The 20,610-nt window shown below is 40.4% G+C and overlaps 1 protein-coding gene across 1 annotated transcript in view; it reads left to right on the top strand.

The window, feature by feature from the left end:
- KIF26A (kinesin family member 26A) overlaps nucleotides 1–17,326 on the top strand; it is a 98,820-nt gene extending 81,494 nt beyond the window's left edge. The window contains exons 6-15 of the mRNA XM_030452579.1: nucleotides 2,174–2,383; nucleotides 4,362–4,455; nucleotides 4,931–5,193; nucleotides 5,443–5,626; nucleotides 5,920–6,079; nucleotides 7,819–7,981; nucleotides 8,539–11,923; nucleotides 15,011–15,201; nucleotides 15,953–16,103; nucleotides 16,730–17,326. Of these exons, the coding sequence (XP_030308439.1) occupies nucleotides 2,174–2,383; nucleotides 4,362–4,455; nucleotides 4,931–5,193; nucleotides 5,443–5,626; nucleotides 5,920–6,079; nucleotides 7,819–7,981; nucleotides 8,539–11,923; nucleotides 15,011–15,201; nucleotides 15,953–16,103; nucleotides 16,730–16,905 (4,977 nt within the window). The 3' untranslated portion in view covers nucleotides 16,906–17,326. The remainder of the gene's footprint in view (nucleotides 1–2,173; nucleotides 2,384–4,361; nucleotides 4,456–4,930; nucleotides 5,194–5,442; nucleotides 5,627–5,919; nucleotides 6,080–7,818; nucleotides 7,982–8,538; nucleotides 11,924–15,010; nucleotides 15,202–15,952; nucleotides 16,104–16,729) is intronic.
- Nucleotides 17,327–20,610: the final 3,284 nt, after the last annotated feature.

The following is a 20,610-nucleotide window of genomic DNA, read 5'->3' on the forward strand; positions in this document are numbered from 1 at the left end:
AAACAGCCTTGAGTGTGTCACCTCTGATGCACTTTGCTTTTGAAGCAGCTGTTTCATTTATTCCAAGGTTCACTTATGTTCTGAGACTGTATTTACATATTCATATCACGATGAAAGGGGAAAGAAAAGAAAGCGCTGAAACCAGGGGACTGATTCAGTACTGAGTTTGAAATTTGTAAGTGGAAGAATTTCCTCCTGCCTTTGGAGTCTCCTGCAGTGTCTGCTGGAGGGGTTGGTGGTTTCTTAACCCCATTGTTTGGAAAAAATGTTGGGGTAGAGGTTTTATAGCCACTTTCTGGAAAATATCTTCTATGAGGATGCTTAATTGAGTGTGCAACTTAGCCCCTGTAAAAGGTAGAAGCTGGAAAAATGAAATGGTTTAGGAGTTAAATGAAATCTTAATCAGTGAGAGGAGGTGGGCAATTTAAAGGCAGGGACAATGCAGCATGGCGCTTGCTGCTGCACCCACCCATCTGCTGTGGATCATCATCATGGCTTGGACTCCACATTTCACTTACACGCACTGGGTGCAGTTGTGTGTGCTGTCACCTTGTCATCCTGCCTGATATTAAGGGCAGCCCTAAAGAATGGCTCTGCCTGCTCTGATCTGTGTTCATTTCCTACGTTTCCAATGGTGATCTTTGCTGAAGTAGCTTTTTAGTTTTGGTTCTTCCTTTGGATATAGAGGAGCGACAGGGCAAAGCTGACTGCCGAGTGCATTATTTTGTAAAAAAAGCCCCTCAGCTTCCCCATGCAGCATTCAGCTCAGGGCTAGAGGTGTGCCTGACTCAGATCAGCACAGTGTGCTCTGTGTTTGGAGGGTTCACCTGGTGATTTGCAGCAGAGGTTGCTATCTGTCACTCCCCTTCCAAAACAATTACAAGTGCTGTGAAAGGAGTGGGTGTTTTTGTGGTTCAGTAGTTCCATTGCAGAAAATGAAACTCATGATGGGTGCTCTGGGGAGTCTGAGTCTAAATTGTTGCAGCTCTACAGGCTATTTTGCATTACAGGCATGGAGGCTCTTTACCTGCTGAGGCTTGATGGTTAACACTAGAGCTGTGAAAGTTTTTCAGAAGTTGAATAAGGAGATGCTGTTGTTCAGGTTATTATTGAAACATTTCATATTGGCCATGGAAGATCACTTGGGCTGAGCACTGCCTCTCTTCTAAGTTTGGTCTGCTAAGCAGTGAAGAACTGAAGATGGATAAAGTGATTCACTGTGCCTGTATAAGTCATTTAGTTCAGTGCAAGGTGCATAAAACACACTGGTTTGGAGCTGGAAGCATTTCATAAGGATAAATGGTCATAAGTGGGTGTGAGGCAGTATTTCAGTTTTTCAAGGGAAGAGTATGATTTCCAGGAAGCTTAAAAGAAGCAGGTGTGCAGCCTTTGCTGAACTTTAGTGACACACCGTCACTTGGCTCTATAAGCTGCTTTGGAAATCACAGCCAACATGTCTGAGCTCTCTAAAAATGCTGTCATAAAATGCCATGTGCAGGAAATTGACATTTGCAATGGAGGAATAGAAATGTGCTTTATGAGTAGTTTCTTTTCATTTTTTTTGACCTTTTAATACTGGGTTGGTTTCTTTTTTTTTCTTTTTTTTCCCCTTCTTCCTGATTAAATTTGCAAATAATCACCAAAGAACCTAGCAATGGCAGCACTAAGGTGTCCATCTGGAAAAGCTATATGAGAAGCAGCTTTTTATTAGAATGTGAACCAGGAACTTAAAGTTTCTTGATTTAGTTCAGTTTGAATGCACTAGCTGTTTGAGACTTCCATTACTTAGACTCTGATTTTCAGAGCAGATTGGTTTGCACTTTTGGTCACAATAAGTACTTGAAAGGTAGGAGTTTCCTTGTCTTTAGGACTGGTGTTACACCTGCAGTGTACTATACCTGCAGATTAGACATTTATAAAATGAAATGCTGAAACTGGAACAGAGTCAGTTGAAGGGACAAAGTGCAACTTAAAAATTTACTTGAGTAAAGACCTGAGGGTGCAAGCCAGGCTGGAAAATCTGGCTCTAGTTTTGTCCCACGGTTGTTCAGACACACCTAAATATTACAAATGAATGTGTCATGGGAAGGGGAGTGGGTTTGGGAGGAATGCTCTGCATGTGTCTATCTGTAGCTGTTAACTCAAGTCGTTGCTTTCTTCTGAATTCTTGCAGGTGAAAGTGATGGTGAGGATTTGTCCCTCTCAAGGAGCACATGAAACATCTGAATCCATGTCCTTCTTAAAGGTAGACCCGCGAAAAAAGCAAATCACATTTTATGATCCAGCGGCAAGTGGGCCTTCCAATGCAGGTCACAGGAGAGGCATTGTTGCTGTCCCAAAGATGTTTGCCTTTGATGCAGTTTTCCCCCAGGATGCTTCACAGGTACTGGAGTCACTCACATAAACCTCCTGAGTCTTCTCATGGCAGCAGCATTTGATTGCCTGAAGAGTTCTTTTGGTTTCTGGGGAATTTTATTTGAATGAGTTGCCTTAATGCCTGGAAAAGCATGGTAATTAATAGACAAGTGGGTAAATTCTTACATTTTCATTTCAGTTGAGATATAAAATTAAGGAGTAATAGCTGGGGAGATGTTTTTGCTGACTAAATTATCTTCTTGCATTTTCTCTTGTTAGAGAAAGACACACAGCCAATTCACTTTTCCATCCAGTTAGGTTTTAACACATTTGATGTCACTGGAAGTCCTTCCCCACTGCTTTCAGTGGGAAATAAACATGTGCTTAATGTTAAACTAAATGCTGTTGTTAGGAGAAGAAATGCATATAACCTCGTAGGATTCCTATACTGAAACAGTTAGGGAGCTTTTATATTTTCCTTGCCTTTTGCCATATGTTTAGACTCTATTTGATGATTATTTTTTATATATGCTGGTGGGGCATGCTCTTCTGTTGTCCTGCAAAAGAATGTATTTATACAGAAGTAGTCTTAAGACCTGAAATCTGATACACAGGTAGGATGGGTGGCTGCTGTTTGAGAGGATTGTGGGCTGCACCTTATTTGGTGAGACTGGACATGAGAAATTTCCTTCTCGGAAAAACCTTGGGTTCCGAAAAAAAATCCTAGAACTGCTTTAAAAAGGGGAAAAGTACTAACCAGAAGATGAAGAACTACTTCACTTTTGAACTGCCTGAAAAAATACAGGTTTTGATAAAGGGAAAATAAAACACAAGGCATTCAAGGTGAAAATGATATATTAATTTTGAGGAACCATGTCAAAATCTAGATCAGAATCCTATGCTGAGATCTTCCGATAGGATTCTGTTTAATTTTTTGGCTTCCACTAGAGTTATGAAAGTATTTATTAGGTCCAAATTCTAGCCAAGCACTAAAGATGGAGAATAACCTCCCCTACAGATCAGTGACTACAGCAGTGGTAACCATGACAGGAGAGTCGTTTTAAGATTCTGCATAAGCTCAAATGGCATTTTTGTGCTGAAATATACAACTTTTATCTCAACATCAGTCCAGGACTGGATGTGGCTTTGTCTTACTTCTGTTGCCAGCCTTTCTTCAAGGTGGTTGTTCACAGGCTAATTCTCCCTCAGTTTTGGCATCAGTCCTTCAGCTGGTTGACCCTTGGTTTGGGTTAGGCACTTCCAGGTCCTTGTGGTGGGCCTTTTGGGTGGGCTGTTTCTGGTGTTTCTGGGTGACTTTGGCCAGCACCGTGCTGTCTGTGCTGATGTCGTTGCTTGAGCCAAGTTTGCAGCCATGAACCTGCAAACAGAGTCTTATGGTTTCACTGTAGTTACATATTTACACCAACCCCCTCCCCTGCCCCCTATTGTCATACTTAATAGATCATCTTATGGCATATTTTGAAACCGTCACTGACATGGATAAACTGGTTTTAGTACACTCAGCTATTTAGAAAGTTCTCTTTATTGATGATGGTGTTGCCTCTGGAAAAAGAAAATTTGATACTATGAAATTTTATTCAGGAATCTTAATGCATTTTCTCCAATATAAATGTCTTTTTAATTCCTGTGAGCACTCTTGAGCAGCTTAATTTCAGTGGAGTTGCTACTATTGCTGAATAGCCTTGTCAAAGCTATTATACCAGCAGGAAGCCTGGTTGGATAGCATTCAGTTTGCTACATTAGTCATAGAATCAATATTCCAAGAGAATTGGCTTAATAGAATTGAGAACTATTTTAGACTGTAGTACCATATTTTATTATTTTTAAAGATAGCATAGTTACTAAAATAATAGGACTGGTGCCATAAAAATGGGGAGAATATTGCACCTCAAAAAATAATGAGTCATTCATTTCATTACAGAAGAATAGAAAAAAACATAGCAGTATATGCTCGTTTAGTTGTTTGTCTCCAATCTTTCTTTCAGGCTGAGGTATGCTCTGGAACAGTAGCAGAAGTAATCCAGTCTGTTGTGAATGGTGCAGATGGTTGCATATTTTGCTTTGGTCATGTCAAGCTTGGTGAGCTCCCAAATTCGTTACAGTTAATTACTATGTCAGTCTGGTAATTACATGCTGTCAGCTCCTGGAACAATAAACCTGGAGCATATGAATAGATTGGAATTTCTTTTTAATTAGCTTTGCAAACTTATCATGGTTTATTTCTACACTGGAATTGTAAATTTTAATTTGAAAAGGTAAAATGTAACATCAGATTAACATATTCAAGAGCAAGTTTATATAGGTGCATTATGATGAAAATCAAAAGATCAGAGATGTTTTTAACATTAATTTGCTGTAGGTCTGAGTTACAAAAATTGCAAAACTAATTGAATGAATAATAATGAATTAATAATTAAATACTTTGCATTTTTGCATCTCTTTCCCATTATCTGTGTAGCACATGGCATTGCATGTAATGTACAGCAGTGATATGAAGAAATGTTGTCTTGTACAAGAAAGGTGAATTAAGTTCATGTTTTTCTGTTCATTCCAGGAAAATCTTTTACCATGATTGGGAAAGATAACTCCACACAAAGCCTCGGTATCATCCCCTGTGCAATTTCTTGGCTCTTCAAATTAATCAATGAACGTAAAGAAAAAACGGGGACTCGTTTCTCTATTAGAGTATCTGCTGTGGAGATCAGTGGCAAAGATGAAAACCTTAAGGACTTGTTAGCTGAAGTAGCCACTGGCAGTCTTCAGGATGGCCAGTCTCCCGGGGTTTATCTGAGAGAAGATCCAATATGTGGAACCCAGGTATAATGGATATCACAGCATAGATTTTTCTAAGCCTGATGTTTTTTCTGCTTTTTATTTCCTTTTATCTTACAACAACCATGCCAACTTTTAAGACAGTAAAAAAACCCATTGCTTTTCATTTATAAGCTCTTCTCCCATTGTGCACATATTTGTTTCTTTTAGTGCCCTAGAGATTTAGCCAGTTCAGCAAAAAATAATAAAAAAATGCCCCTGTCCTAATTAGTAATTTTCTTGTTTATATTCAAGCTTCAAAACCAAAGTGAGCTAAGGGCCCCTACAGCAGAGAAAGCTGCCTTTTTCCTTGATGCTGCAATTGCTGCCAGAAGTACCAGCAAACCTGAGTGCGAGGAAGAAGATAGGAGGAATTCACATATGCTCTTTACCCTTCACATATACCAGTATCGCATGGAGAAGAGTGGCAAAGGAGGAAGTATGAATCTTCTTACCATATTGTTTATTTTTAAATGACTTATTGTTGAGTTAAACAATAATTTTCAATAAAATTCAAAATAAAAAATGAATTGAACCCTCAAGCCAGGCAAGTCACCTTTAACTTTGGTAGCTGTGGCTAATATCTGGATTCCTTACTATCAATATTTAATTTGCTCATTATCCCATGCTGTATTCATTATTTTCCACATTTGAATACATTCTGAATACCAAGGTTGGCTTGAGTCCATGCAATAATGTGATATACAACTGTTTTTCCCCTTTTTGTTTCAGTGTCTGGAGGACGCAGCCGTTTGCATCTCATTGATCTTGGGAGCTGTGAAAAAGTGCTGAGCAAAAGCCGAGAAGGAGGAGGCTCTCTGTGTCTGTCTCTTTCTGCCCTGGGCAATGTAATTTTGGCCTTAATTAATGGTGCTAAGCATGTGCCATATAAGTAAGTGAATTATCCTCTCCATTATCTTAAATTTGTAGCTGGTGTTAGCAATGAATTCTATCAACAATTGACTCTTTACCTAATATGAAGTTATAAAGGAAGTTTTGTCAGAGAGGGGTCTGTCTTCTTTTAAGGTCCCTTCTATACTAAAGATACATATATCTATTCATCTACCTGTCTATACATCTATATAACTTTTTTCTACATAATGTTTTTTCTATATAACTTTTTAAACATCACATAGCAACAGACGTTCTTACCTACATGGCCAGAAATCATATACAGATTGGTATATACTTAAGTTAGGTGAAATGTTTGATTGATTGTTGAAAAAAATGTGAAAATGGCCTACATGTTTTCTTTCTTTCTTTCTGTCTCCTCGTTGTTTCCCTGATCTGGAATCCAGACTGATCTCAGCCAGCTGTACATCAGTAAACAATTTCATCAAAATTTGATAGGATTTTCTCTCCTTTTTCAAAATCTAAAAATTTAATTGAAATTTCAGAAAATGCTAGAGACTTAATCTGCTATCATCATCAAAGGTTGTTATTTCTCTGTGCCTTTTGGACAATGCATCTTTTCAATAAAAAACCCCCACCAACAACTGACCATCTTTTTGTACATTTGTTTAGCACAGTCGAATATTTAGGTGTATTCTTTTGTGGAGTGTACTTTACGATAATATTATGTTAAACACACGTGTGGGGAGTCCATCTTAAAGAAAACAGCCATGTTGTAAACATCCTTACCAGAACTTTGCCTTCAGTCCTTAAATATAATATCTGCTTGCCTTTAATTTCTAACTTTGTTGTTGTAATCAGTCGTATCCTTTCACATATTTATCTCGAGCTGCATCCAGAAGAGGTGTTCTTCCTTTATATATTAGACAGAAAAATAATTTCATCAGGGTAGATGCTAGGTTTGTAGATGAAGTAGAGGATGGATGGGTTGGAATAGGGAAGACCAGATCCTCAACTTTGTCACCTACCATGGTTTAGTGAGCAGATATGACAGTGGTTCCTGACATGTTGGGCCAGCTCAAGGTGGTGAAGGAAGCAGCCTACAGGGAGCCCTGGGGAGAGGTATCTTGGAGACCAGTGAAGGACAAAATGTCACCTGTCTTGTCAGCTTCGCTGTCCATGGTGGAGGACCGGGACATCACCGGGAAAGTCTTCAGAGACAAATTCTGCTTCCTGTTTGCTATGTCAGAGCAGCAGAGCACAGCAGGCAGAATGTGAGCAATTTAGCTGGGGTGTCACTGATAATATATTTCTGATATCTAACATTGTGATATTTACTCAGAGTTTTCTTACCATTTCTTCTAGCTGATTTTTTTCTCATTATCAGAATTGTTTGTATATTGCTCACAGAGTTCATCTATCCATGTACTAAGCCTGCTTAACTAAAAATACAGTGCTCATGAGCATTTTGGGTAATAAGAGCTAAACCTGAGATAACTAGACTAGTTATCAATCATTTTACAATTGTCTAAGTAACAAATAACATGACTCATCATACTGCAAATAAAAAGCCAGATAAATAATTAAAATATTGGTATCTTTGTATGTGTACATTTAGACACTTTTTAAGTGTCATCAAATAATAAGAGCGTATTTCTTATCTACGTGTGCCATGCATGCATATGTCCTGAGAGTGAAAAAACAGCTTGTGGTGTAAAAATCTTGTAGAAAAGATTGAGATTTCTTTAAACCGTCCTAATATTCTCATTTGTTACACAGGGACAACAAGTTGACAATGTTGTTGAGGGAATCACTTGGGAACATCAACTGCAGAACTACTATGATTGCACATATTTCTGACTCTCCAGCCAATTATGCAGAAACTCTTACCACCATTCAGCTCGCATCACGAATCCACCGAATGAGAAAGAAGAAATCCAAGGTTGGTTCACAATCAAGCAGAAATTAATTCATTTGAAAATGAGTTTTCCTGACCTCTTGCTGGGGGACCATGGGATTTCTTGGCGGTAAGAAGTAATACAAAATGCATAAAACCTCAGGAGAGGAACTGACTAATGACTTGGCACTGAGCCATCGTCCCACCTCCAATCCTTAATCCTGAAATTCCCTTCTTTTTGTTCCAAACACGTATTATTCCTTTGCTTATATGTGGACCTATCTCAAAACCTCCTATTTATATTAATTTAAAAACAACAAGGAAGGAACAGAAAACTGTTGAGGAGAAGTACAATGCATAATATTTAATGGAAGTTATCTGAAAAGGTGTAGTTGTTATATTACTCCTAATACAGTAAAATCCACATCGCATGACCTTATTATTTTAATTCACACTAAAATTTTTCCACTAGATGTAGTTGTGATAGTATACACAAGGAACAGAATATATAGCAAACCTCACCTTTTAATCAATTATATGTACATACACATACACATATATCTATCAATGATAAAAACTTTTCCTTAATTGATCATTTGCAGTATGCTTCCAGCTCGTCTGGAGGAGAGAGTTCATGTGAAGAAGGACATGTCCGAAGACCACCCCATTTGCGACCATTCCACCCACGAACTGTTGCCCTTGATCCTGACATTCCTGTCTTGAGTATATCTAGTGATCCTGATTATTCATCCAGCAGTGAACAGTCTTGTGATACTGTCATCTATGTTGGTCCCAATGGTGCAGCTTTGTCTGACAGGGAATTGACAGATAATGAAGGTCCTCCAGAGTTTGTTCCCATAATTCCATCCCTAAACAAGAAGAGAAGTAAAGACAATTCTGCTATTGGTAGGAGTTCTGACAAGGACCATTTTAAATGCAACACTTTTGCTGAACTGCAAGAAAGGTTAGAGTGCATTGATGGAAGTGAGGAACCCGTCAAATTTGCTTGTGGAGAAATCTCTCTTGTGTCCAATTGTAGTCCAGTCCCTGGAGGTACAGAAAATACACAGTCTAAGCTGGTAAAGGAAAAAGTATCTTCTCCTTCTGGAGGATTTAAGAAACCGGTTCCCCAAGAAACTTCATCTCCCAAAAAAGGACATAACCCTCCTTTCCAGGCTGTTGCACCAAGGGTTGGCAATGGCAGTTGTCATGAAAAGAACACACCTCACTTGAAGACAGAGTTTTCCAAGCCACAGAGCAGAGCTGACAACAAAACAATGGACTTAATAGTGGAAGGAGAGAGAGAGACAATCACCGATCCCCTGCAACCCTCAAGGTGTAGTGCTTCAAGAAATCCAGAACAGAATAAGGCCACACCTGAATGTGTCATTAAGGAAAAGTCCTTGCACATGAAGAGACCCTTGCCAAGTCCAGCACCTCCACCTCCACAGCAGAAAGAGCACACACCGAGCTCCAGAGCTGAGAATTTGGAGCTAAACAATAGCAGTGCAGTTCGAACTCCTCCTGTGGGAATGAGCAAGCAGATGGGAAACAAACCTGAGCAAAGTCCAGTAGGAAGCACATTCCTGGTTGGTAGCAATGCCCAGAATCAGCCAGGTGGGATAGAGGTACACAGCTTCAGGTCAGCATTCAGAGGGAAATGTTTTGATCGGGATATACTAACCACCACAGTGACTTTGCAGCAGCCTGTTGAGCTGAACGGAGAGGATGAGCTTGTTTTCACTGTAGTGGAAGAACTATCCATTAGCGGGATTATGGATAATGGAAGACCTTCCAGTATCATTAGCTTTAACAGTGATTGCTCCCTTCAGGCACTTGCCTCGGGTTCGAGGCCGGTCAGTATTATCAGCAGCATAAATGATGAGTTTGATGCTTATACCTCACAGGAGACTTCTACTGGTGTAAATATTGATATTGTTGTGCCCTTTGCTAAGGATCCCTTTACCAGCAGCAGACGTTCCTCCATCAGTTCATGGCTTAGTGAAGTCAGCATCTGTACAATTGAAAGTGACGGAGCCCAGTCCAGTGACAGTTTTATCGCACAGTCATCTTACAGCTGTAATAAGTCTGAGGAACCCTTCAACTTGGACACCTCACATTTCTCCATTCCCCTGAAAAGCGCTTTGAATGACAGTGGATTTTGCTTCTCTGAACTGGAGAATGAGAGCTTGAGTTCCAGCAAGCTGTCCTCAGGCATCAGCAAAAGCCCTCAGACCTCTGAAAGTACCAAAGCATCTCAGATACAAAATGCTTTTTGTGTCACTGATCAGCCCGTAAAAATAAAATTTAGTAATTCTCGTGATATGCCTGTGATAGAAACAATACATTCTAGTCTTCCTAGGAAAACAAAAACTACCTCGTCTCCAATCCATGATAATACTGTCCTCAGCTATAGAGAGCTACAGAATCCACATGGTGTATTTGAAGATCCCTGGCTGTTGCGCACTGATTATCAGTTGGAAGCAAAACCTGCAGACTCCCTGCTGTCTCCAAAATCTCACACATTTGGTACTGAGAAGCAGCCAGGAAAAGCTGCCCAGTATTTTGATGCGGCCTCCAGGCCAACAAAGTCACAGACTATGCTCACCTGTTCACAGAGGGTTGTGGATGGCTGTGAAATGGCCTGCAAATCCTCCAGTGGAGCTGCAAAGAAGTCAGAAGCTGCAATGAAGATACCACAGCTGAAAAGAGGAGCCACCACACTGGGAGTGATGCCAGTGTCACATGCTAACAGTACTTTGTCAGAGGCTGCGACTCGAGGGAGTTTGGATACCCCCTTGGCCACGGGCAGTTTGAAGTCATCACTGGGAAAGAAGAGCACACCACAGAAATCTACCGTGTTGCCCAAGACAGGTGGTCCGACACCTCCAACACCTCCTATACGCAAGTCAAGCCTGGAGCAGAAACCTGTTGGTCTGGGCAATGGTGGGGGAAAAGCCTCGGGCATGGACTGTGCCAGAGCTGTCATGCCAAAAGCTGAAGACGAAGCAGATGCCCGGTTGAAAGTCGGGTCTTACTTCAGTGAAAGTACCAGCAGCAAAATAAACTTGAAAGGTGACCACTCTCTTCCCAAGATGACATCCAGCTTAAAGGTGAAATCCTCAAAGAGCGAAGCTGTGCACCGTTATGGGAGCCACATGTCCCTGGAGAGGTGTGACAGCCTGACCTCGGTTGGATCTAAAGCAAGCATGGTGAGGGAGAACAGCAGTACCAGCAGCAGCCGGACAGGGCGTTCTGTCCCCAGGCTGGGGGTCCCCCCTGTTGCCTCTGGTGTAGGTTTACCACCGCCTTTCGCTTCCCCTGTGCCTGGTAAAAACAGCCAGGCAAAACCCACAGCTAACCAGAAGGTACAAGCAAATGGGAGTAAAAACCGGGGCCTTTCTGCCAGCGGGTCAAAGTCTCTCAGTTCTTCCATGAAGTCCCTGGTGCAGCCTGCAGGGAAGGGCTCTGGCATGGCGCCTGTTGGGAAGGCAGCCCCCCGCTCTGTGCAGCCTGTCAGCAGCAAACCTGGCCGAGGGACCATCATGGGGACCAAGCAGGCCCTGAGAGCAGCCAACAGCCGCGTGAACGAGCTGGTGTCAGGTGGCTCTGGCAAGGTGGGCCACTTCCGAGGCTCCACTGACTCTGACAGTGGCAATGACAGCGGCATTAACCTCAGTGATGAGAAGTCGCAGATCCCTGTGCTGCCGTCTCCATACAGCAAGATAACTGCACCACGGCGGCCTCAGCGGTACAGCAGCGGGCACGGCAGTGACAACAGCAGCGTCCTCAGTGGGGAGCTGCCGCCAGCCATGGGGAGGACGGCTCTGTTTTACCACAGCGGGGGCAGCAGTGGCTACGAGAGCATGATTCGGGACAGCGAGGCCACTGGCAGTGCCTCCTCAGCGCACGACTCCATGAGTGAAAGTGGGATGTCTTCACCGGGCCGTATGAGGAGCCTCAAGTCCCCCAAGAAACGATCAACTGGTAAGAAATGGAGGGGAAGGTGACCTGGTGTCTGCTGGGGCTCCGCTGTCCCTGAGGAAGGGCGTGTGTTTCATGGTGTCTCTGAGAGATAGAGAGAGGAAATCTGGGGGAAACTCAAAGCAGGGAGGGGGACTGCCTGCCTGCGCTTGTGTGTACACCTGTATCGCTGTGACAGCAGCTACATGTCATTTATTTCACTTCAAAGCTGCAGGTGTGACACAGGTGCTGCAGTGGAGAGGGCAGGAGAGGTGCTGGGTCCCCCGGGGGCAATCTCGATGTGAGGGAGGAGGCAGCAGATGGCCGCTGGCAGAGAGGGGGATGCTCCTTCTTCCATCAGCAGCGTTGGCAGTGGGTGTAGTGCCACGGTGGCCCAAAACAGGAGAGTGTTATAGGTGGGTTGAGAAGAGTGAGGGTGCTGAGTGGGCGCTGGTGAGTTTTTGTGAGGATTAAGTGAGTGTCAGGAAAGACAGATGAGGAGAGGAGGAGCTCTGCTGCCAGGGATCTGTGAGGGAATTTCAGTGAAACAAGCTGGGACTGTAGTTTGGAAACAAGGGAATAGGCCTGGAGGGCAGAATAGCATTGATGAATTAATGAGGATTGCTAAATGTGGGTTAATTACCCAAAGGTAAGTCTTAGGGGTAAAACAGAAGAGCACATATGTAAGATGCGGTGACTCTTACGATAACGCTGCCAGCTAATTGCAAATTTATTGTATTGCACTTTAATAGCAGTTTTATAAAGAAATATTGTGTGTTTATGTGGATACTGTAAACAATAGAAAAATGACTGAGGGAGTCACTCAGAAGAGGCTGCTCTCACTCACATACTGTGCCAAGGCAAAGATGTCCAACCATGCCATACAAAAGTGGGCATACAAGAACCTGGTCTCTTTCCTGTGCTCCAGTGCTTTTTCTTATTGCATTAGCAGGTGCTGCTCACATAAGTGCTGCTAGTTGTAGCTAGCTTCAAAATCAGGCCCATGTGGCTACTGTTACAGTATTAGTTTTTAGTGATCTAAGTTGAAGTCCTGTAGTATTGTAAAGAATTAGTGCCATGTAGCTAATGGCAATCAGTGCCATGTAGCTAGTGACCAGCAGTCTCATTCAGCAACCTAAGCACACTGTTGAAAATATAGTAAAACCTAATACCAGCAATGTGCTGAATCTGAGCTTTTGCTTGGAAAGTGGTAATTATTGTAATCCCTGTAGACACGCACCCATAATGCTTGATTCTGACAGTAAAACCAAATGAGTTAAAGTGATGGAGATCTCATGGTGCTTTCTGGTCAAAGCAACTGAGTTGCTTCAGCAGGTGATAAATAATTTTTGAAATTTAGTGCAATATTTGCTGCAGTTGTCTTCCCACAGCATATCAACCTTTTAAACCTTTCCTACAAATCAATGTTAACAGCTGTGCAAGTTGCACATATTGAGAAGGCATTACCCAATGATGGATTTGTATTTGGTTTTGCCCCAGGAAATGCTTGTAAGGTCTTTAAAAATGACAACCTATTTTTTTCCAATTGAAATTGCTCTATATCAGTAAATGCATTACTTTTTTTGAGTGCTGTAGACTTTGAGACAATAATGTTTTATACATGAAATGAAGTTTCCTAGGAAGTTCATGAAATATTTCTTATAAGAAATGTTTCATGCAGACCTAATTGGCCCAGTATTTGCTGTAATTTTTGCAAAGTGTTAAGATTCCTGGAGTAGCTTATGTTGCTCTAAACTGTATTGGAGTTATGAAGTCACTGAATTTAAGGACAGATCTGAGTCTTATATATGTCACTGAAAACCTTGTCCCCTTATCATTTAACTTCATGTATGGAGCAATGATGTTGACCCTGGCTTATACAGTGGAAGGATATGAAATTTTTCTGCTTAGTATATGTGTTTAACTGCATGTGTTCATTGTCCTCTTCAGAGGGACCCTGCTTTCATCAAAGTGGTTAGAGGAACACAATTATGGCAGGAGATTTCATCAGGCAGGGCTATAGTGGTGATTCAGGCTAAATAAACTGGGGTTGCGAGAATAGCAAACAGGTGTTGTAGAAGTAGTCTTCCCCTTCCCTTGTTACTTAGAAATTAGCAAGGATGCAATTATACTGCTTATACTTAAAGCTACCATGTAGTGTAGCTTGTTTCTTGTGGCTTTCAGCCCTTCTGTTTACTAGGGATTTGTCTGCAGCCTTAACATTGCCTTGTACTCATGCTTGACATGTGTAGTGGAAAGATCAGCCTTCTCGGGAATGAAGAGAGGCTTTAAATTGCAAAAAAAAAAATGCTGGCCACCAAAGTACCAACCGTTCCATACAAAGGCACTAGCATTTTCGGAGGACACGAGTAAGGCTCTGCTTCATAAAACTTGAGCCCTGGTTTGTGCATTAAGGTGATAGTATGCTGTTTGTAAATCTGGGTGCCCTGCTGTTGAGGAATTGATGAGGTTTGTCATGCTCTGAGCTTCTGAGTACTGATGTAAATGGGTGGTGACAGCCCTCGAAATTAGAGGTGCAATGCTCAGGTTGCAGCTTGGTTGGTTGCTACCTTTTGAATACCTTCTAATTGCACAAATCCATTGAAAACTGCTGGTATTTAGCATCTTTAAAGCATTGGTAGTAGTTCTGGAGAGAATTGTGTGCTCTTTGCAAAGAGGTAATATAAGGACAGGGATTTTAGATAGCCTTGCTTGGCTTTAACAGGAAGAGCAGGAGATTTCCAGTCTTCTGCCACTGTCATTAGTGGTTCAAAATTCCTCATTATCTCATTTCCATTGCTAGGTAATGAATACAATTTTAGCTCACCAAATTAAAATTAATCCAGGCAAAATATTTTTTGCAAGGAGATAGTAGAGATAATAGATGTTCAGACATCTGCTTTGGATGAGGAACTACTAATCTGTGAACCAAGTGGAGCTTACTTTGGCAAGGCGGTTACTCAGCAGCCTGGGGGTATTCTACTAAAAGGAAAAGATCAAGAAAAGCATTTCTTCCTAACTATCCTGAAAACCTAGATCTTTCTATAAGAAAGTATTTTCTTTTAGGATAGTCTCTTGGAATCTGAGGAAGGCTTGTTGTTTGTATTTTAGGTCTCCAGCGTCGTAGACTGATCCCTGCTCCACTGCCAGATGCTGCCTCCCTAGGAAGAAAACCCAGCGTCGCTGGCCAATGGGTTGATCTACCACCTTTGCCAGGCACTTTAAAAGAGCCATTTGAAATTAAGGTTTATGAGATAGATGATGTGGAACGATTACAGCGACACAGACAAGAGGAAACTGAGGTCAGCACATATATTACAACAACTGTAGACAACTTAAATTACAGTATACAGACAGAATCCTTGCTTGAATGCTGGAATGGTGTTCAGGAAATTGATTGTAATTAAAGCACTATAATTATTAATTTTACAATTCATATGTTGGGGTATGCTTAACATAGAAAATGAAAATGATTACTGTCTAAAATTAATTGTGTCTAACATGACTGATGGTGTAAATGGAAGTTACCAATGAATACATTATGAGAAGACTTTATAATCTTAGCTTGGCTGATGAAACCTTACAACCTCCCTCATCTATAGGGCCATTAACTCTTTATGTAAATTACAGAATTCTATTAAATCAGGGATGCACTGAGTTAATTAGAAAACACTTCCAACTAATTCTCTTTTGGAGACCAGAATTTGATATTCTTTTGATGCCTTTTCCCCATTTCATTCATAATAGCCTTTCCAGGATGCTGGGAAAGTAGGAATGCTTTTAAGAAAATAAGAATTGACATGCTTTAGGATTAAAGATAGCTCACAAATTATTATTAGGCTGAGTTTATAATTTTCACTGGTGGAAAAAAAATATCCTCTACAAACAGTAGTAATTTTAGAATGTATTAGAGAGGTTTGCTAATTCAGAGAAGTGCAACAAATGCTCGAGTGAGTCAGCATGCTCTTACTCTAGATTAGAATCCATTAATGGAAACCTGAGGTAAAAAAACCCAGCACAACAAAACCAAAAAAATGGTCTTTGTCTTAAAAGGGTCTGATGTATTTCCATACCAATCTGAAGATACTAGAAAGGCGCCAGCAGCGCATCAGAGAAGTGAAGGCAAAGCATGAATTTTTGAAGGAAGAGTTGGAAGAGACAAAGTGCAGATTGATGATGGATCCAAATAAGTGGAAAGAAGACTGTAAGTACTCTACAAAAATAGCAATATGATAAGCATTTAACAAATTCTCAGCACGTGAGTGGTTCCCTTGAAAAAGTTAAGCTCTTGCTAAGGTACTTTGCTGAAATGAGCCCTAGAATACTCTGACTCTATTTATGTTTTTGTGGTAGGGGATTTATTCACTGCTGAATAGTACAGGAAATGAACAAAAGAACCCCTCCAATCAGAGGAGAATATAAAAACAATGGAGAGTCTCACTGTGATATATGTTAACATTAAAAATTTGGATAACAGTTAATTTTCCTTCTTTCCAAAGAAGGAAAAAAAAATGTTTCCATATCCACGTTATAGCTGGGAAACAGGCATGAGATTTGTTCCTAGACTGAGTGCTGTGCTTAACTGGAGCCTCAAGGTAGAATTTTTGCATCTGCTGAATGAAATAAAAAAACCCTGTTGGTTTAAGAGAAATACAATTAATACTCTATGTCATTGGCTCCCTTGTGATAGAGTAATGTTTTCTATGAGCTTTTTCTCTCGCTAATTTTTAAGAGAAATACAATTAATACTCCATGTCATTGTCTCCCTTGTGGTAGAATAATGTTTTGCTATGAGCTTTTTTCCTTACTCACTAATTTTTTGTCTGACAGTTGAAGTGGATCCTGATCTTGATAAGGAGTCACAGGAGTACCTGGAGGCACTGGAACAAGTGACAGAGGAACTGGAGCAGTGTGTTAATCTCTGCAAGTCACATATCATGATAGTGACGTGTTTTGATATTGGAATAACAGATGCACAAGATGGAGTAAGGGAAGTGGAGGTTTGAAGAGAGGTTTTTCAAGGGACTGAAGGAAGTGAAGCTGGATCGTCTGACATGGAGAAGTAAAAAGACTGAGTAGCTGGGAAGTGAAGGAGGAAAGGTGAAGAGTAAAAAGCAACAAGTGTTGTAAGAGAAAGAAATGGTTGGGAATGTTCATAAATCATTTGGTGCCTCAACGTGACCTGAACTGTACAAAGATATAAGTAGGATCAAATCTTGCTTCTACCAGCGGGAAGTGAAGAAATTTACTACAAACCAAGATATTAATTAAGAAAAGAACATACATGGAAGTGCCTTTAAAGTTGATTTGATTTTCATTTTTGTATTTGGTGCTAGAATTAAAGCCAGCAAACCTAAGCAGACCACAAAATGTATTCCTGCAAAAAAAATTTTATACTGTATAGTGTATTTATGACTATATGTAAAAAACAAACAACATTGTAGCAAAAGCAATAAGTAAATTATGTTTTCATACCTGAACTTGCCTTCTTGTTTCATAGAAAAGCTGTTTTATGTAGCAGAGTTAAAATTGTATTATAATTGTTTTCTTGGTTAGGGTTCAAGATATTTTTATGAACATTTATCTATTGAAAAGGTGTATTATGGCATTTTGAGATTATTGTTTTACCTTCAAGTTTTGTATTATTACTTTTTCAGATCAAAATAAATGTTTGTTTTCTGATTTATATGTGCATATATAGATATATATTAATCACTTACCTACTTCTTGGTTACTAACCTCACTTATCACAGACCTGGTCTTTTTGGAGTTGTAAACTTACTGTGAGGAAGTCTACAAAGGGCACTGTGCTTTTTTTTTTTTTTTTTTTCCTCTCTGACTGCAGGAATTGAGAATTATGTTTATTACCAAAACCATAAAACAAGCAAAAAAAAAAGGAACAAAAAGTTTTTGTAAATGTTAAGTTAGGTCCATATTTTTATATAGTTTTGACTATAAATATAGCATTTGCATTTTGAACTTTTAAGACAAATAGTATATCTTTTTACAGTTTTTCTAAGGAAGGCAAACCCTCAGGATCAAGTTTATACATGCTGCATGGGATTTGTGCTTTTTTGAAGGAGGCCACTTAAGTGTGGAAACTATTGATAAATTGTTGCCAAACAAATACTTTTGAAAAGGTTTAATAGTGTATGTAATACCACATTTCATAATGATTCATATTTTCTAATCATCTTCCTTTTTATGGTTTTTTCGAATCCTTTGTACAAATATGTATTATAACAGCTTGCTTCAGTTTTTATCTGTGAATAAAAGATACATCTATTGCTAATGATTGCTCCTTGCTACATGCTTTCAATATCTGGAAGAGAGGATGGCCTGTGGTACACTGTATTAAATGTAATATTATGTTATTTCTTTCCCCAAGAGACATAACTGGGAACAGGGTTTTGACATCAGTTATCATAAACCAGTCAGGAAAGAGAGACAGAGCACCAAAGGGTAAAATAAATAGCAATGATAATACTTATATTCTCTTAGCACTTCATAGTTTAAAGAACAAAGACAAGTTCACAGACTTGTTTTCCCCGATGAGAAAAAGCAATTAAAAGTGGGTCTAGAAACACAAGAAAACTTTGGGAACTGGAATCAAAACTTGTGCCCTCAAAGTCCATCATGGCCAATGAGTTCATTAAGTTCTCTGACACTGCTGCATTTGCTTTCTGGTTAGACAGTAGCCATTCCTGGTCCTTGCCTCTCTGATTCCAGGTGAACCAAGTCCAGGCAGACTGAATGTTGTTAGTGCTTCTTGTGACACCATCTTGAGTATTTTCCAGCTACTTGGCCAAATGTCCTGTTACGTGTGAATTTTCCCCCTCCTTTTTCTCTCCTTACATATCCCTAAAAGCACCAAATCCTGTTATTCCCAGAAGAGGCCTGTGAGAGGGGGAAAGTGCTTTCCTTCTTCTGCAGGTAGAGAATAGGAAAGGGAAAGATTTTGATGCTGAAATACCTTTGTGACTTTGCATAGGTTACAAAGGATGCTCTGCTCTTAATTACCACTCTGTGATTTATCCCTGGAACAGCATGAATCTTGCTTGCTTCCTGACATTTGGTTCTGTGCTGGGTTGTATGCTGGGGAATGCAGCATCTAGAATTTCTGCAGGGTCCTCTTGCTGATACTCTTGAATACCAGATGTATTTATTGTAGATTGCTTCTATGTTTACATCCTCTGTGTGTGCAGAAATTTAGTTCCTCCAAAGATTGAATCAAAACTGTGGAGTGTTTCAGTATGTCAAGGGCCTTTTTCAGAGCAAGGATCATGTAATTATCTGACATATATAGATAAATGCAATTGAAATACAAAAAGCAGCAGCAAGCTGAGAGAAGAGTATTTCTCAGAAAACTGGAAAGCCTCCAAATTTATGGGGAGCTTTACACTGTGGTGTTGGGCTTTTCACGGCTGCCATTGCGTGGTCATCTGGAGATGCACATCTTAGTGGTGCTGCAAGGTGGGTGGATCTGTGGCAGCCTCCATGCCCTGGGCACAGTGGAGCTGGGCTTACAGACTTTTTAAGGTAACTTGTACCTCCCTCTTGTTTCTCTCATTTGCTAGCCACTTCATCCTCTCCTCAGAGGTTTTTTCTCCTCCACTGGCAATTTTTAATCCAAACATCAAGCCAGTAATTATGCATCACCCATTTTGTAAATCTGACAATTTGTTTAAATATTCTTCTTTGTAGTTTTTGCTGATCAGTCTTGCATCATTTGCAACTTTCTCGTTAGGTTCCAACTATGGTTTCTTGCCGCGAAGTACCAAAAAGAGATGTTTTAGGGCTCCTCCTTAGTTCCATGGCAAGAAGGCAGTAGCACACCTAGCAGATCCATTTAGCCTCTGGCTTGATGACACAAACCAAACCTGGGAGGCAAAGTAAGGTGAGACACTGATAAATGAAATAGCAGACTTTTCCCAATGCAAATTCTGTTTTTCATTAGTAGTTGTGAAAAGTAAATTATTTTTCATATCTCAGGACCTCAGAGTCTGCAATATTCCTTTTTCTTGTGTTCCTTTTGCAGTTCTGTCTTGTTAAAATTCATACAAATATATGCTCAGCTTATTATTCAAGCCTATTTTGCAGAAGGCTTAACTTTATAAGGTTACAAATTACAATTGAAAAATGAATCTGAATGCTATATTTCATTGATTTTCTCCTGAGATTTAATGATTTAAGAGAGCTATTGCACACTTGAAGAACTGATCTTGTCAGGTTTGTTATGGTATCAAATAAAACCTTAGAAACTCAGTAGTGTTGAATAACTGAGTTTCTTTTGCCAGAGCTCATTCACACTAAAATTATTTCTCCCTTGGTTGCAGGTTTTCTCATGAAATCCTTCACCTTCTCCTTGCTGGGCCAAAGACCATATAGGTCATATGGTGACACAGTCTACCAGGCAGCTCACGTCACACTTCCTGGGAGCTGGAAAAAATGTATTGACAGTTGCTGTTTTTTTAGACCAATGGTGACTCTAAATAAAGCCTAAAGGTCAGGAAATAGGATATATATTCCCTTTTCCTCAAACACCACCTCTCACCATGAGGCCACGGGTGAAGGAAGAGGAGAGTTTGCAGCTACCTCAATCAGGAGATCAGGCACCTTTCAGGAAGAAATGACGTATGGACTGGAGCAGAAACCAAGTGAGAAAGCAGGACTCTTACCTGGTGTCCTCGGGAAAGTGAGGAGAACCTTGC

This window comes from Calypte anna, chromosome 5A (assembly GCF_003957555.1).
Source record: "Calypte anna isolate BGI_N300 chromosome 5A, bCalAnn1_v1.p, whole genome shotgun sequence".
NCBI lineage: Eukaryota > Metazoa > Chordata > Aves > Apodiformes > Trochilidae > Calypte > Calypte anna.